The sequence below is a fragment of the Phyllopteryx taeniolatus genome, chromosome 19 (genome assembly GCF_024500385.1).
Source record: "Phyllopteryx taeniolatus isolate TA_2022b chromosome 19, UOR_Ptae_1.2, whole genome shotgun sequence".
NCBI classification, from domain to species: Eukaryota; Metazoa; Chordata; class Actinopteri; order Syngnathiformes; family Syngnathidae; genus Phyllopteryx; species Phyllopteryx taeniolatus.
Window position 1 is genome coordinate 7,013,567 of NC_084520.1, and position 16,972 is coordinate 7,030,538.

Here is a 16,972-nt window from a genome sequence, read left to right on the forward strand (position 1 = left end):
ATAAACATTTTGTGCATCATGAATCTCATTTATAGTGATTTGCAAATAAAACAAAATAAAGAATACAAATATAGCATTGCTGTTGTTATGCCTCATATGTTGTATTTGAGTTCCAGGAAAGGCACTATAAATAAAATCACTATAAATAGAATATATTATTGCCAAAACTGTATTGTAGTTTTTGCTGACAGGGTCTGCAAGCTCCAAACTATTCAATATATTTATTAAAAAAGAGGGGGGGGGGGGGGGGGGCAAGGGACTCATCACATGAGGCATTGATATGAAACAAAGTTTGTGTATTTATGAATCCATTTCTTTATTAAATGACTTCAAACATGGGAGCAAAAAAGTTGAGGAACTTGTTTCTATGTTGCAGCTTGTTTTTCTTTTTCCTGAAAGCTGTTGCTCGTTCAGTTCTTTCATACAAGTGTGCGATTGTTATTACTGTAGCCTGAAACATGTTGGAACAGAATAATTTTTACATCTCCAAACCAAACAATTGGTGTTCTGGAAACATCACAGTGGATATTTTGCTTGCCAAATTAGAAAACACGAGTGAGGAAAGTCTTCTGCTTGACAATACAATTTTGAACTGCAACACTGTAAAAAAAAAAAAAAAAAAAAAGACAGGTAAAAGAGTGTGAGGTGGTCTTTTGTAAACTATAAAAAAACAAAAACAAAAGAAACAAGAGGATCCCAGCAGAACCGCAATAAGGCCACTTTGATGCAAGGCTTCCAAAAACGTGTTTACTGTGTTTATCTATTAAAAGAAAGTAGAACTAAACAAAGCTTATCAAAAGGTAGTTCAAGTCATTGTCCTTCTGCTTTGAGGCATTACAAGAAATGTCCACTTCATAAACTTGTCATGCGTTATTCTGAATTTGCATCCATTTCTCCAACTATTGCTGCATTCCGACAAAAACGAGTCGGGTTGAAGGAAAACTTTACGCGCCTAAGACCTCCTCGTGTCAGCTCCCTGCTGTTTTGAGTCCCAACCACATCTTGGAAAAACATGTGAGTAGCAAAAGGAATGCAAATGATTAGCAGCGTTAAGAATTAAGATGGTGTAAAAAGAGTGACGAGCGAGTGTAAGCACTTAGAAAACCGGTGGAGGGATCCCAAATGTTGCATTACTCTTCGTATCTTGATGATTTCACCCGTTTTGTTTTGTATTCGGCTGTGGGGAGCACACCGCCCCTCTGCTGTTACGTGAAGGACTTCGATGGAGCTCGGAGGGCAGCCGTGTTCTGACGCTATTCAAATGTGTTCCCTCGCTTCTCTCCGTCCCTCCGACCGATGTGCATGTTGAAGTTGGTGGGGAGGTGACTAACGCTTCGCGTTGGTCTCCTCTGCATCTTTGACAAGCAAACAAGAGATTGGACATTTCAAACAGGAGGATCTCTATAAACATCTAATAAGGCATTTAGGATTTTTGTGTCAAGTTATTTTCTGCCTGAAGGCCATGTAAATTCTCCTCACCTTTCCTGAGTTCATCTCTCTTCTTGGCAGCTTCCTCCCTCTGCTTCTTGATAATAGCGAGTCTGGCCAGGTCAGCTCTCGCCTGCTCCGTCTTCCCCTCAAGATGAAGCTTCATATAGCGTTCCTTGGATTTCTGCTTCTCAATCTCCTCCCTGGCGGAGATCACAATATCAAATATAGTTTGCAAATGTTTACTGGCAACTGACGGAATTATTTACAGGGGGTTCTCCGTTTACAAAGGTACGGACAGTTACAAACTATGATATATTGTCGCATGGCACAAGACGTCGCCCTCACCTATCATCGTACTTACTGTCCTTCATTTGATTATTTTTTTAGATGTATAGCCTAGAAGTGTTTTTCAAATATGTTTACTGTAATTATGACTTTACCACAGGGATAATGTAAGTTAGTGTCAGACTATCGCGCATTACGAAGCTGCTGGGGGGGGGGAACTTGCATATTCACCATTTTTGTGCCCTTTCTGAAACACCGTAAGATGCCACAAGAAGGTACGAAAGTCCTATCTAATATAAAAGTAGTGCTTTGGCGTAATCTTGTGGCACCTATCAGGAATTATCTTTTTAGACGTGCGTCCATTATTCATGGGTTTTCACTGCTCGCAGCAGGACTCGTTCCCATCCCCCACGAATACTCTGACATCTGATACCATCGTGTGTCCCAGTTAGGTGTGCAATCGTTTATAGTTGACCAATAAACTGTGATAATATTTCAAACTGTGACTATTCCTGTTTCAAATCCATATTTAGCTTCCCTGAGTGTAGTAGTTGTCTTAAAAGGATCTGCAGCTGGGTTCTTTTTCTCACATTGTGATCATTAGCAATAGCACCGGGAGCTAACAGTGTGCAGCAAGGTGTTATTGGCTCAATGTACACTGCAGATCCCAGTTCCCGGTTCTGATTCAATTCTTTTACTGTCCATTTAGATGTACATTTAAAGTATACAAATAATTAAACGCGACACACTGACATCCACATTACTCCACTGGCTGCCGTCAGCAATTCATTTGCTTCTTAAATGATGGCACACCTTTAACGTAGTATATTTCGACCATATTTAATTATCTGTGGTTTAGATTTACAGCATGTTTTTTAATGTGATTATTTGTGGTGTTCGGGCAGGTGTGTAGACATCACCAGTGTGCATTTCAATGACCACAAGTACGCAGTGATGGGGTATTTTCGATCTGTGCATTGGATCAGATCAAATTTTTATCCACATTTGGAAGAGCCCTGATTCTGATCTGAATATATCCAGTTCCATATTCCCCCCCCCCCCACACACACACAGGGTCTCCTGTAAATTTCCATACATAGGGAAATAGTTTCAACTGCAACCATGTGACTGCTTCTTAAGCCAGCCCCTCAGTATGATATTAGTTGCTCTTTATTTAAAATCACTTTTAGGGGATCTAAAATATAAAAAATATATATTAAAAACAATGTGTGTGTGTGTGTGTGTAAACATCTAGCACACCCTTGTATTTATGCTGCCATCACACATATCCCGATTGTGTCACTTGGACCATGCAGCCTAAATCCAACCACTGAAATGCTACCATCATACTCGAAAATCATTATGGTGATACAATTACATGTGGCTTGTCAATAGCTTATACCATTGACTTGGCAGACATTTCTTGCATACAAGACCCACCTCTCTCTGCGAGACAGCTCTCGAGGAGCCTCGACATCTACTTCGGTCACTTTCTTGCTTTTCTGAGAAATGCGGTTGGGATTCTCAATTTCTATAAGTCCCTCCACGCCGCTCCTCCTCCTAGACTGCATGCGAAAACAAACGTGAGTGACACGCAGAGATGAAAGCTGGCAGTCAACTCAAATAACAGCAGCGATGTTGACCTCAGACTCTTCTTCACTGCTACTCTCCTCCTCAGACTCTGAACCGCTCTCTTTCTCCACACCAGCATTTGCTTCCTTTTGGAGGGGAGGGGAAACAGTAGCACATAAGACTGAGACAACTGCGGTTCAAAAAAAAAAAAAAAAAAAAAAAAAAGACCAAAAAATAAGAATTTCTTAACTCACCAGCTCTCTCTGGGCTTTCATCTGTCGGTCAATCTCCTCGGGATTGCTGAATTGTTTCCCTCTGCCCTTGTGGCCCTTTTTCCCTGTGCCGATTAATACACACACGTCAATTAGAATAATGAATACACGCATTTCAGAACAATTCACCATTATTGAATAAGTGATGACGAAAGTGTTAGAACAAACATGACATAAAGTCATTGGGTTAACATACACTCACAGGCCACAAAATTAGGCACACCAGCTCTTGTAAGCTCAAATAGATCAAAGATCTCTTGTAAGATCAAAACAGCTGTAGCAATAAACTCCCTAAACAAATATAGTAACATACAGACTAAAACAACAAAGCTTAGTTCCAAAACTTTAATTATTTGACAATGCCAGCATCAACCAAACAGTAGACGGTATTATTATTATTATAGTTCAATAACAAGTGAAGCTGTCAATGGAGGGAAACACATGGTAAAGTTAATGGCTGTAAAGGAACATGGCAATACAGAATGATTTAATAGTGCGAACGTTCTTTTACGCGAACTCAAAAATAAGCACGTAGTTCCACTAATACAAGGCACAATTCAATCCATTGCTATACATATTGGTTATTGTAGCCGTCGCCAGTCGCTGTCATAGTCGGTTAGCATGCTAAAAGCTAAGCATGCGTCTCGCCACTTTGCTAGCTACTGTTAGCTTGCTTTAACTGCTGTTCACGGCGCTGCAGCGGTGACACTTACCGCCTCTCGGCATGACGAACGATAACGTCAACAATAACGTAACTCGAGCTCGTTGACTGACGCTTAAAATTTGATAGGACACGCCGTTAACATGCAATTTGAAAAAAAGGCTGAGCAGGTCGAACTTCTCGATTTGGTTGTCAGCTAAAACTCTTAAGCGAAAACAAATGCAGTGCGCTCGCTGCAGTCTGCGCATGCGCAGTTGCTGACCAATCGTGACTGTTCACTGTCAATAATTAAATGAATATTGAAATACATTGATTCAAATGTTTAACTAATGAAATACGTGGTGAATTAATTTAATTTTCAAGTAAGTTAAGAAATACTGAAATAATTAAATAATTCATCATGACACATTTAATATTTTTTTAATATTTACGTAAATGTTGGAATAATTAAATGATTCATGACAAATTTAATTATTTAATTTGGGGAACTTTTGGTTCACAATGAGGTGACTTTATTACCATGGTGATTTTTTAAAAAGTTTATTATACTGGTTATAATCCCTCAAGGAAGAATTCATTACACTATAACAACAATTGAATCTATAAAAATAAGTTCCATTAATAATTAATAATTACACAATATTTATTTACTCTAGGCATCATTTGTTTTCAAAATGCTTAATTGCTCATTGCTTCATCATGGACCAAAAACTTTATCCAATAAAACTACTCCAACTACTTTGTTACAGGTTTCACTTTAATGTGAAGAGAATAGAAAAATCATTTGTCAGACAGATGAACATTGAATATACAGTAGGTAATAAAAAAATAAGGCTATTCAAAATTAATTAACCTAGTGCATAAAATATATTGCTATAAACTAAGCAATTGTGTGCTATATATATATATATATATATATAAAAATCAAAACACATTCTACTTAAAAACTTCCTATGAGGAAGGCATTGTATCATGTTTGTCATTCCTTCAATGTTGAGACTTTATCACCTCCACTTCTTTCTCCATCAGGTGGTACTCTACTGTCGACTCTGTCAGCTACACAGAAAAGATCCAATGCAGATGATTAGAAGAAATGAAGAACAATAAAATATATGAAGATGATGTAGAACATGTTGTAACCCAGGCTTCTTTTCTCACCATGTCAATTAGAATTTCTATTTTCAATTTCAGGATATTGTTCTCCTCCTCCAGCTGCATATTTTTCTTCTTAAGCCGCTCTACTTCTCGGACGGCTACATTTCCACCCGATTCTGACCATACAGAAAGAAAAAAATAGATACTGTGATGGCACTCAGTGATATACAGGGGGTCCTTGGGTTCAAGGTTCCTAACTGCGGCAGCTGCAAAGTTAAACCTGGCCTTTGAGCAGGTGTGTGTAGATTTTTATAGCGACTGTCCATCACAGCTTTCTATTAAATGTAATAAGGCAACTAGTTTTAAGATTTTGGGTTGGCCCGAAGTCCTGTATCCCCCTGTATTGAGCATATCTTTACATTTAGAAACAATATCAGACCAATCTTTAGTAAACTGAAAACATTTTAAGCAGTTACTCGAGGTTCATTAATACTATACGTTCACAAATCGGACCTTGACACAGAGCAGAAAGTGGAAGAGTCCAATTTTACTTCTGAAACAGAATTATCGTTAGTCAGCATTATGAAGAGAAATGTTACTATTTTAGTTGCAAATAGTTTCTTTGCATACCGAGAAAAGCTCAATACATAAACTCATTAGTTGTAGTGGCCAGGGGGCGTTGCACCCATGGGGAATGTGGGTGTTTCGAAAAAGAGAGAGGGGTTCTCTTTTTCGAAATCCTCACTTTTCATGATGCATTCCCTTTTTTCCTCTTTTTTTTTTTAAATAGTGTTGCAGGTCATGTTAAATGTTATTTCTTTCAAATGGCCCTCGGGCCGTAGTGTGGAAATCCTCTGGGTTGAATGCAGAGGACAAATTTCATGAATATGAATGTCTAAAAATGATTGCCTTCTTTTAAATTGAGGACCCACTGTATAGACACAAAGCTCAAACACAGGAAGCATGGTGATATTCTCTGCACTGGCCTCTTATGGGGGGGGGAAAGATAGCTTGCAATCACCTGTTATCCACTGTCCATCTTCAAATTTCAACGAATGTCCTCCAATGTTCATTGAAGGAGGTCCATAGTCAAGGCCCAATTCTATTTCCTGAGTGGAACGGTCCAACTAGAAGAGAGGACAACGGTCTCTCTAATCTGTTGACTCTGCACGCATCTATGGACTTGTTTGGAATTGTTTGGGAGCAAGAACCTACTGTGTGAAGGCTCGATAACGATGCTGATTTCCGCCGAGGAATCTTCTTCGGGCTGAACGACGGACTGAACGATTTCACAAATCGCGGGAGCTTCAGGGACATTTTCAGATCCTAAATAAGATCGAAAATCCATTGAAACAATGTTCGTGTTCATGCAGAAATGTTCTTAACGCCATGGTGTGTTTGTGGTTACCAGAAGGACGCTATGCGGCTAGCTAATGCTAGGTAGCTAACAGTAACGAGCTTACTTCTCAATACCTGCATTTTAATACTGTCGACTGTTTCAGACGGGTTAGTAGTTGCTGGTGTTATTAAGTTTATAAATGCATATTTACCTCCAAAACTAACGCCGTGGTCGACTTCTGTCCACACAACGCATGCGTTGTACTGCGCAAGTGCGAATGTTCCATTCTATAACAGGTAAAGTTATCAAATAATTGGACGCCGAATACTACCCTTACTCAATTATTAGAACTATATGAAATTTGATATGCATGCATCACTCTTTGAGTGTTTTTTTATGACGTTTTGGCTTGATATGCAACGAGGTAAGCCCCTGTGAAGACGAGAAAATGGAACGTTCGACAATGAATGTATCACCATGGTGATGGGATTCCCTCCGCCTCATAAATTGGTTTTTATTACTTTTGTTTAATTCCATTTTATCCGTATCCAGGTAGTATTGGCGACTATTGAAACAAAATGGTACACATAGTGTAAATGTATTTGTGCCCCAGTGGCCTAATGGATAAGGCACTGGCCTCCTAAGCCAGGGATTGTGGGTTCGAGTCCCATCTGGGGTGGTTGTGTTTTCGTTCCTCCTGGATTTTCGGGATGTGTCACCACGCGCGATATCGACGTTACTCGTGTCAGCGGTAACTGCAGTAGGACTTCGTATTTTGGGACAGCTGCAGGAAATTATCAACAAAAATGGAGCAGCGGGCCATCAAACTGTGCATCCTGTTGAACGCTTTGGCTGCGTCAGTGCACACTTGGCGTGAGTATCGGTATTTGTAGTGTTAGAATAAATACTATCCGTTACAACTGTTGAAAACTAAGTTTATACAACCACGTATTCTGTTAAATATAATAATTTACATAACAATGGTTGCATATATTATATACATACTTGTCAATAAAAATTGAACAATCTTATGTACTCCAGGAACAAGCCAGGTCAGGCAAGACCAACGTTGAAACAACGTTCTTTAAATAATTGAATGACTATGTCACTGCTGTAACGTGTTCCATCATGTGTTATTTAACCTCAACCCAGTGACCCTGAACCATCCTCTTCCAATGACAGACCTCCGTGAGGCCACAGTGTACTGGGATGCTGCCCAGAAAAGGGTTATCCTGAAGGAGGGGGTGAAGGAGACCAAGGGCGGTGCTTATGGTTACTTCAATGATACCCTGCACCTCACTGGATGGGGCATCTTGGAGATCTGCGCCGGTTATGGAGGGGTCCAACAAGAAGATGAGACTACATTCTTTCTGACTGGTTACCTGGAAGGCTACCTCACTGCTGGGTGAGAAGATGGGATTACCTTTTACGGTGTAGCCTTTTCAACAAAACACTTTATAAAAGCACTGAATAAAGTATTAAAAAGCACACATATCTGCTGTAACTTGATAAGAACAGGCAAGTAATACAATGATGGAACATTCCTAATTGTAAATCTAAATATTTGTGTGTAAACTGTTAGTTCATGTGTAAATTCAAAGAATGATGAACGCACATAGTAATAGTATAAATGATACAAATGTATACTGTTTTTTTTTTTATAATTATTTTGGCTGTTATTCTTTTTAATTGCAGACAGATATTTAATCATTACTACAACATGTACCCACAGCTAATAAAGGATGAGAAGGTTCTGGATCCATTGAAAAGATTCTTAAGGTACAGTGTTGATATCAGTTCACATTTATATGGCACAGTGATACAATAGAGTAACATTTTCTGGTAAGCGAAGTGGTGTCTACAGCCTTGAGTCTTTTTTCAGTATTTGAAATAAGCTAAATCAAACCTTGTAGTTGTACTGTATATTTGAATATCTTCCATTATGATACAATACTACTACAAAACACAAGCTGGGGTGTCAAACCTGTTGTCATCGCAGGCCACATCATGCTGTAGTTATGGTTGCCCTCAGGGGACCGGTATAACTGTGAAACCACATAAATGTAATCGCTAGGGGTGTAACAGTATGCCAAAAATCACAGTCTACAGTTATTTAAGGTATGGTGAAAAGAAAACAGCTGATCTTTTGTGTAAACAAGAGAGATGTAATATTAACCTTGAGAACACCCTACCAACTATGAAATAAGGAGGTGGCAGCATCATGTTGTGGGGCTGTTTTTCTGCAGAAGGGAATGGTGCACTTCACAAAATAGATGGCACCATGAGGAAAGAACATTATGTGGAACTACTGAAGCAACATCTAAAGACATCACCATGGAAGTTAAAGCTTCAGAAAACATGGGTCTTCCAAAAGGACAATGACTCGAAGCATACTGCCAAACTGCTTACAAAGTGGCTTAACGATAACAAAGTCAATGTTCTGGAGTAGCCATCACAAAGCCCTGATCACAATCCGATTGAAAATTTATGGGCAGACCTGGAAAGGCATGTGAGAGCAAGGCGGCCTACAAACTTGGCTCACTTACACCAGTTTCATCAGGGAGAATGGGCCAAAATTCCTGCTAACTACTGTCAGAAGCTTGTGGAAGGATATCAAAAAAGTTTGACCCTAGTCATACAGTTTAAAGGCATCTGTACCAAATACTAATGAAATGTATGCAAACATCTGACTTTGAAGAAAGTAATGGAAAAATAAAAAAGAAATCTAAAAAAAAATCTGTCTCTCATTATTCTGGCATTCACAACAAATAGAAATAATTTTGGTAATCCTAATTGACCTAAAACAGGAAATGTTTATTTAGTCTTACTTCATGTCAGACAGTGAGAAAAAAAATGCATGTCTTTTTAAATATTGTATGTTAACTTCTGGTTTCATCTGTAAATACCACTGGAAGTTTTGATGATACAAAGTTTTTTTTTCCCCACCCTGCTGCTCTGCTATTTACTTTTGCGTGGTGCCCTTTCAGATGAGTTAACAAGTTTGACCTTCTGCCAAAAGAATATTGCTATCCACAACATCTGCTATCCATAAACTGAGCCGCATTGTGTTTGTTTACAGACTAGCTATGTGGCTAAACTGCGAGGCATTTACACTTACTGTCCCTAATAATCACCCCTGAATGTGATCATTATCATTTTTAAGACTAATTCTGAACAGAAGTCAAGGGGAAAAAATGTGTCAATATTTTGGTGGCTTGAGCTGACCTGTGAGTGTGTGTTTGAAACCTGTGCTTTACAGTGTTCTCTGACCCACAGCAAACAGGACCAATGGGCTAGAGAGCAAGTGATGCTGAGGAAGAACAGTGACTCCCTGTGGAAACATTTGGGACTGATCCTGGCCCAATTAGACGGTCTAATTGCTGGAGCTGGACAGTGGGCCAAAGGAAAACACATAGATGTGTGTAAGGCGTATTACAGGGATGATTATCACCGTGTCATCGTACTCATCTCACTCTCCTCCCTTCCCAGCCTCTGTCGACATTTGCTGTTCATTTTCTGAATGGTGTCGGTGACCTCCTGGACCTTGTCCCTGCGCTGACACCTCGCCCCAACTCTACCGGCCCCACTGCTTTCAAGATACCGGGAATGGGCCACTGCACAGCACTCATAAAGGTCAGGCCGGGCTGGCTTGGCCCAAGCTGTGAGTGAACACTGAGGAATTCTCAACATAGATTTTCTTTTGTCTTCTTTGTTGCACCTTCTGCATGTGGTTTCCTCCTCTTGACAGTGTTAAAAGGGCCTCTTAAAAGGGGATATTCTCTCCTTTTATCCACATGTCATTCAGACAACAAAGACTCAGTGCAAATGAGGGTGAGAATTCCTGTGATCCAATGCAGGATATGTTAAGTTATGAGGAATATGATTACCAGACACATGCTGTAAATCATTCTTTTCTGAAAAAAATGGGACTACAATGCAAAAACGCATCAGTCCACCTTCTCTTCTCTGTGTCCCAGGTGACATCTGGCTTTGAGAACCTGCTGCTGGGCCACTCCAGCTGGTATAATTATGGGGCCACCATGCGCATCTATAAACACTGGGACCTCAGGGTGTCACATGCAGCCACTGGAACAATGTCATTCAGCAGCTATCCTGGTACACAGTCTCCACAGAGAAAAATACATACATATATGTATAGTAATCTCAACTTTGCACCTAAAAAATGGTCAGAAAATACTGACTATTCCAGTTCAATAAAGCACTTCTTTCTGACAGAATATATACAACAACCTCCTAGAGTTTAACCAAGTCCATTATGAACCTTCCCCTCTTAAAGTAATTCCTCTGCTCTGGCAGTGATGATTAAACATCCCATGCAATGTGTGCACGTCTACATCCAATCTCAGCCACAATGTCTCGTGTTTTCTCTTGCAGTCAGATCAGAGCAGGCTAAGTCATTTCATCAGCAAAGATTTGTCGGAGCCCAGGTCCGGAAAAATCCTCTTACAGGCTCTGTTGGTATTCAAATACAACTGCTGCTATTTTTAGAGCGGGGAGGATGTGACTTCACTGTTACAATGAAGACATTTCTTTCTTTCTTTCTTTCTTTATGACAGCATGAGCTGTTTAAAATGCATGGTAGGTCAGGACCAGCAATTCCCTGTCATATAAAAATAAGAAAGTTCAACTTTCCTTTTGTAATGTAATATACTACAGTAAAATAACAGTACTGTACTGTCAGTAACATCAGTGACATCAATAGAGGTATTACTGTAGTTAACATTGAATGGTTACACCTGATGACATTTATGATAAGTGTAAACCAGGTCCAAACAACCATACTTTGTACCAGCACCAAATTGAACAGAGGTGCCCACTTCCTGCATATGACTAACCCTTACAGAATAAAATAGAATAGAACTTTGTCATTGCAGCAGAACAATGAAAAAAGGTACTGGTACATCAGAATCAGTCTTATTTTTATTTGCCAAGTATGTCAAAAACACACAAGGAATTTGTCTCCTGTAGTTGGAGCCGCTCTAGTAAGACAACAGCAGCCATTTTGACAAAAAAATACTTTTGAGACACAAAAAGATAAAAACACACTGCGGAGAGTCACTGAGCAATAATGGTTACCTTAATGTGGTAATGCTGATACAATGATAATTGTGCAAATGGTGCAGATAATTTGAAGCAGTTTAAAGTGAGTAGTGTGATAATCTGGAACTGACATACATACACATTATGGGAAATTAAGAAAAAAGGAAAAATGAAAATGCCCTCCAAGTGAACAAAAGTAGAGCAAAAACCCCTGGCTCTGCACCTTTATTCTGACCCACACCAAAATGTAACCCTTTATAGGGTAATCATAAAACTACTGTACTTAAAAAATACCAAGGTATTATTTATTTTTTTAATAGACAGTAAGAACTTCAGTTACTTATTATCATTTTAATAAATCCAGCTGCCTGGTGAAAGATAGATTGCACCCTGAACTTGTCGCCAATCAATCAGCTAACCAGAACAGTGACCATCCACCGTTTTCATTATATTTAATGATAACATAATTCATCCTTACCTTTCTTTGTGGACAAGCTGAGAGAGTTCAATTCTTTTAAGTGAAGCATGTGGCGTATGGAACCTTGCCTTATAAATGGTTACTGTCTTCTTCCTTGGCCATTGCCCGTTTCATGGAAATTATCTATCACATAATGCTGTTAACAAACAAAGACTCCAATATTTACTTTAAAAGTACTGCACATTGCCTGTAACCTCTGCCTCCATGTGACCAGCACTTCCTCCTCATCCCACAGGCTTCCTTACATCACTGGATGACTTCTACCTGCTCGGGAGCGGCCTGCTGACTCAAACCTCTATCAGTGTCTTCAACGCCTCGTTGTTTTCTCAGCTCAGCCCTCACAGCCTGTTGGCTTGGCAGAGAGTGCGCCTGGCCAACAGCTTGGCGCACAGTGGCGAGGAGTGGGCGCGCATCTTCTCGAAATACAACTCAGGTCCGAACGAAAGTGGCTTAATTTTGCTCAACAGAAAGTTGATGATGGAAGCAAAGCAACATTTCTTACTCTGTTACAGGTACGTATAACAATCAGTACATGGTGGTGGATCTGGGTAAGTTTTCACCTGGACATAGCATCAGGACTGGAGCTTTGACTGTTGTGGAGCAGATTCCTGGGAAAGTGATCCACACTGACCAGACCCAAGCTTTACGTGGAGGTGACACACAAACACAAACTCATTTTCAACATAATACTAGTTAACCAGGCTGGTGGCAAGAGGTGGGTAGAGTAGCCCAAAACTGTAGTCAAGTAAGAGTGTTACTATTACTTCAGAACAGTATCATATTGAACTTTGACAGGTGGCTTCACCCACATTTATCAGCAATGATGGCACCTGTTTGCTTATTAGAAAACAATGAGTTCTTCCAACTTACAGCTTTATCTTCAGTGCTGTGGATACTTTTGCGGATTGCTTTTCTCCCTTTGCTCCTTTTGAATGCGGACAACCATTTTCACAGCAAATGGGTTGGAGCAACTGCAATTTGCATTCACCTGCTGTGGTTGACCTGCTAGTTTAATTCCACAGAGAATCACCTTTTGCAAATGCAGACCAAGACAGCATGTATGTTTGTCGTGCTCCAAGAGGAGTTCTTGTAGGCTGAAATGCTGTCATTTTAGGCGGACACAGATGACAACGCATGAAATAGCTGTTCTTTTTCGTAGTCTATCCATTCATTTTCTGTACTGCTTATCCTGACTTGTGTTGAGGGTGAGCTGGAGTCTATCGGTCAGTAAGGTAAATATAGATTTCTGCTATGTAAATAAGTAACTGAAAACTTTGCTTCTGTCTGGTGCCGTGTCACTGCAGATACTGTATGTTGTCATGTGACTACCTGGCTCCGCCCGATTAGTGAAATGGAGTCAAATGTCATTAGTAGTTATGTTGGATTGGTCTGCTTCCCTTGCTCATTTCACACATCCTATCCTGTCCTGCCCTTTTCTGTCCTTTCTCAACTTGTCCTATTGGTTAGTTGTTGCATGTGCTCACCGGGTGTCTCCCCCGTCCACAAATAGGAACGGGATTTGACTTTGTAATGTTATTTGCAGTCAAATATCTAGCCTGTCTAACCTTTGTTCTTCTGTGTTCCACATCCCTATTCCCCTTGTTCATTCTGTCCCTCGGTCTGTCCCCTAAAACTCTTTTCTGTCTGGCTGCATTTTCAATAAACATCAGAATAATTAAAAATAATAATAATAATAATAAGCAGAGGGACTATTTAAAGCTCCCCTGCATGGCCATGCAGCTGAATGGGACATGTAAAAAAATAATAATCATAATAATAAAATAAAATAGTTATGTTCGATTAGTGAAACAGTCATGTGACACAAGTCTCTCTGACAAACCAAAATAGATTGCACAAGCAATAATGAATACCTGTAAATAAAAATACAAGTAGTGATCGGAATGTTGCCCAATGTAATGGAGTAAAAGTAGTGTTTCTTCTTAACAAAAATACTCAAGTAAATATATATTTTTTAAAATAAATAAAATGTAACACAGTAAATGTAGCTTCTTACTACCCACCTCTGCTGGTGGTTTATCTGGATAACATTTATCCCCAGTGTGCCTCACTCTTAAGGGTACTGGCCATCCTACAACATTCCATTTCATGTTGACATCTACAACCTGAGTGGGTACGATGTGATGTGGAGGAGATACGGAGAAGACTTTTCCTATGACCTTTGTCCCAGAGCCAAAATCCTCCGCAGGGACCAGGCCAAGGTGTCTGACCTCAGGTCCCTCAAGCACATCATGAGATACAGCAGTAGGTGTAATAATGCAATATTTGATGAAAATGACCCTTTATTTTTCAAGACACAGAGAATGATCCAAAAATGTGTAAATCAATGAGCGTTTTCAGCAAGAAATATGCCTCTAAGCTAAACAGTTTGTAAGTCCTCAGCAGATCTTACTACCTCACTTGTGTTTATTATACTTATACTTGTCTGCTGCGTTTTTGTGACTTTTTTTGCACAGTGGTCTAGTGGTCGCCTGACATTCACTGAGCATATACTGTATAGCCAAACAACTTCACATTCACAAGTTGGAGTCCTTAATTGATTTAACATGCATGTTAAAATTGAGTATCCGGTTAATAAAGCTTACAATAGATTTATATCGCCATTATTTCCTATGGGGAAAAAATCTGAATAAATTATTTGAAACTGGAACCATTTGTGTGGCTGTAAGAGACGTGTCCTATATTGGATGTGTTTCAGACTACAAAAGAGATCCTTATGCCAAAGGCCATCCGTGCAAAACCATTTGTTGCCGTAATGACCTGCGACCAAGGAGGCCACGCCCTGATGGTTGTTATGACACTAAGGTGGATCAATGTGTTTTTGTGACCATCGATTGTGCTACTTCACTCAAAGTGTGAATGTTTTGGAGATTTGGGGAGTGGAGTAAAAACACATTATGTTCCTCATCCTGTCTGTTACTCCCCCCCTTGCTCGCTCGTGTCTCACGACACAGGTGACTGACTACCAGATGGCTCTCCAGCTGGTCGCAGAGGCAGTAAACGGCCCCACAACACAGGGGGGTCTGCGACCATTCTCGTGGAACTCCTTCAACCTCACCACCCATGAGGGTCTTCCTCACATGTACAACTTTTCCTTTGTCACCATGAAACACGCTCTCCAGCGGCCATAATCATACCTGCCATCACCTCTGCAATATTTGGTTATAAGTACAATGGACTAATGTAATCTTTTGTCAGTTTTCTGTGGTAAAATTTGTTAATTGGCATTCAACAAGAAACATGACAGAGGCTGTTTGCAGATTGGGTTGAGCAGGTCTTTGGACACAATGCAAAGTGTTATTCCCCAGAGGAGGGGGGAGTGCTGACCTTTTCCTCCAGCATCACCCGCAAATGTTAATGTTTAACTCTCAGTGAAACCACTTGTTTGACATGTAGCACTGAGGGTACATGATACCCTGATACCATTGGGCCAAGGTTTTCCATTTATGGTTTGCCAAACAATTGTGGTTGAATAATTCATGCATTCCACATTATGTAATTGAGAGTCATAACCTTGGACTCCAAGCGAATCTTAAATTTGTTTCCTTTTGTATCTATATGACTTCTATCTGCTAAGTGTGCAGCTAGTTTGGTCAAGTTGATATGGAAAAGTGACTGTTTTCTTCCCATGAAAATGTTTAATGCAGTGACTGATTTGTAAATGCCCGAGAGTAATAATTCTTTATAATAGCACGTTAGTCTCACACCCTTTCAACTGATCCTTTGAGACTATATTCTGCTTTTTAAATCATTTTTTATTCGAGTAACATACAATATTATACCATTATGGGGTCAGAATACGTCTGCATCATTGCTATCCTGATAACTAATGTGTAAACTCTAGATATTAAAGATTAGAGTTCATTGTCATTTTGCAGGGTATAGGTACACACCCAATGAAATGCAGAACTGTAGGAACATTTACAGTATGTTGGGAATGTGAGAATATTTACAGGTATAACATAAAGGATTTTGTATGTAATCATAGGTCGTACCAGCAGGTCAAAATATCATCAGCATATGTCAGCTGGAACAGGCTCCAGCTCTCTGCAACCCCAACGAGGACAATTAGTACAGAAAAGGGATACATGGGTGGTACAGTATTATCAACATTTACATTGGCTTGAATATGTACGGTAATGGTAAAGCCAATGCCTGTGGATGAGACAAACAATATATTTTTAAAAATGTGACTCTGTGACCAAATATGGAAATCATTGAGGAGTTTGAAGAGAGGAGAGAAAAGAGGACTATATGCAGGCATCAATGTACAAAGTACTTACTGTATGTTTAAGGAGTTCTCATAGGACAGTTGACTGTTTTACTTCCTATACACAGTGTTTGCTTGTACGCGAAATGAAGTAATACACTGATCCCCTTATGAAGTCTAGTTGTTTTGGTCTTTGCATAGTACCAACATTGCATCTGCGTGTTTCCTTTTCACTTCCTGCTGAAGTTGCGCAAGATACTAAAGTGAACACCTAGTTGAGCAACACAGTAAGGAGCTTTGAGTATGTACATTGAAGGCTAGCCATGTACTCACACAATTTATTTTAAAACAATGTACTGACACAGGTTTAAAAGTAGAGTACGGGGGGGGGGGGGGGGGGGGGGGGAAGGCCTTCTCTGATGGCATAAGCACGGGATGCCCCCCACAGAATACCACCCTGTTTGGCTACTGAAACAGCCACTGCCCATGCCAACCAAATGCCCTGTGTGCGTGGCACAGTTGCATGCTGCATGTTTATACAATATATGGT

The 16,972-nt window shown here is 39.9% G+C and overlaps 3 protein-coding genes and 1 non-coding gene across 6 annotated transcripts; 2 read left to right on the plus strand and 2 right to left on the minus strand.

The window, feature by feature from the left end:
* Positions 1-291: 291 nt before the first annotated feature.
* On the minus strand, positions 292-4,477 carry pdap1a (pdgfa associated protein 1a). 2 transcript variants are annotated; one of them, XM_061756730.1, is made up of 6 exons: positions 4,274-4,468; positions 3,543-3,625; positions 3,360-3,434; positions 3,157-3,281; positions 1,480-1,631; positions 292-1,355 (listed from the first exon to the last, which is right to left on the minus strand). In XM_061756730.1, exons 1-6 carry the CDS (start codon positions 4,284-4,286, stop codon positions 1,327-1,329), a joined length of 477 nt encoding a protein of 158 aa, XP_061612714.1. In that variant the 5' UTR covers positions 4,287-4,468; the 3' UTR covers positions 292-1,326. The 2 variants fall into 2 exon arrangements, 1 of the variants encoding a protein (XP_061612714.1); XR_009785724.1 differs by lacking the exon at positions 292-1,355 and having other exon boundaries at positions 1,493-1,631; positions 3,157-3,276; positions 4,274-4,477.
* Positions 4,478-4,957: 480 nt separating this feature from the next.
* On the minus strand, positions 4,958-7,001 carry cby1 (chibby 1, beta catenin antagonist). Its single transcript, XM_061756807.1, has 5 exons — positions 6,867-7,001; positions 6,532-6,642; positions 6,338-6,443; positions 5,380-5,492; positions 4,958-5,277 (listed from the first exon to the last, which is right to left on the minus strand). Exons 1-5 carry the CDS (start codon positions 6,939-6,941, stop codon positions 5,209-5,211), a joined length of 474 nt encoding a protein of 157 aa, XP_061612791.1. The 5' UTR covers positions 6,942-7,001; the 3' UTR covers positions 4,958-5,208.
* On the plus strand, positions 6,641-16,597 carry plbd1b (phospholipase B domain containing 1b). Of its 2 annotated transcripts, none has more exons than XM_061756805.1 (11): positions 6,641-7,528; positions 7,808-8,060; positions 8,351-8,434; positions 9,932-10,073; positions 10,145-10,288; positions 10,633-10,771; positions 12,430-12,627; positions 12,707-12,847; positions 14,271-14,456; positions 14,911-15,017; positions 15,167-16,597. In XM_061756805.1, exons 1-11 carry the CDS (start codon positions 7,462-7,464, stop codon positions 15,341-15,343), a joined length of 1,638 nt encoding a protein of 545 aa, XP_061612789.1. In that variant the 5' UTR covers positions 6,641-7,461; the 3' UTR covers positions 15,344-16,597. The 2 variants fall into 2 exon arrangements, with proteins under 2 accessions (XP_061612789.1, XP_061612790.1); XM_061756806.1 differs by having other exon boundaries at positions 7,838-8,060.
* trnar-ccu (transfer RNA arginine (anticodon CCU)) lies at positions 7,262-7,334 on the plus strand. The gene has a single exon. It is a non-coding gene; the product is annotated as a tRNA-Arg (tRNA).
* Positions 16,598-16,972: the final 375 nt, after the last annotated feature.

Coding starts and splice junctions, on each gene's coding strand:
- pdap1a (XM_061756730.1), bottom strand. Junction 3,435..3,542: donor TGAAAGCCCAGAGAGAGCTG/GTGAGTTAAGAA, acceptor CCCCTCCAAAAG/GAAGCAAATGCTGGTGTGGA. Junction 1,356..1,479: donor GAGAGATGAACTCAGGAAAG/GTGAGGAGAATT, acceptor TGCTTGTCAAAG/ATGCAGAGGAGACCAACGCG.
- cby1 (XM_061756807.1), bottom strand. CDS start 6,941: ATGGAACATTCGCACTTGCGCAGTACAACGCATGCGTTGTGTGGACAG. Junction 6,643..6,866: donor CCACGGCGTTAGTTTTGGAG/GTAAATATGCAT, acceptor GATCTTATTTAG/GATCTGAAAATGTCCCTGAA. Junction 6,444..6,531: donor CGTTATCGAGCCTTCACACA/GTAGGTTCTTGC, acceptor CCTCTCTTCTAG/TTGGACCGTTCCACTCAGGA.
- plbd1b (XM_061756805.1), top strand. CDS start 7,462: ATGGAGCAGCGGGCCATCAAACTGTGCATCCTGTTGAACGCTTTGGCT. Junction 12,628..12,706: donor CTTCTCGAAATACAACTCAG/GTCCGAACGAAA, acceptor ACTCTGTTACAG/GTACGTATAACAATCAGTAC. Junction 12,848..14,270: donor GACCCAAGCTTTACGTGGAG/GTGACACACAAA, acceptor CTCACTCTTAAG/GGTACTGGCCATCCTACAAC.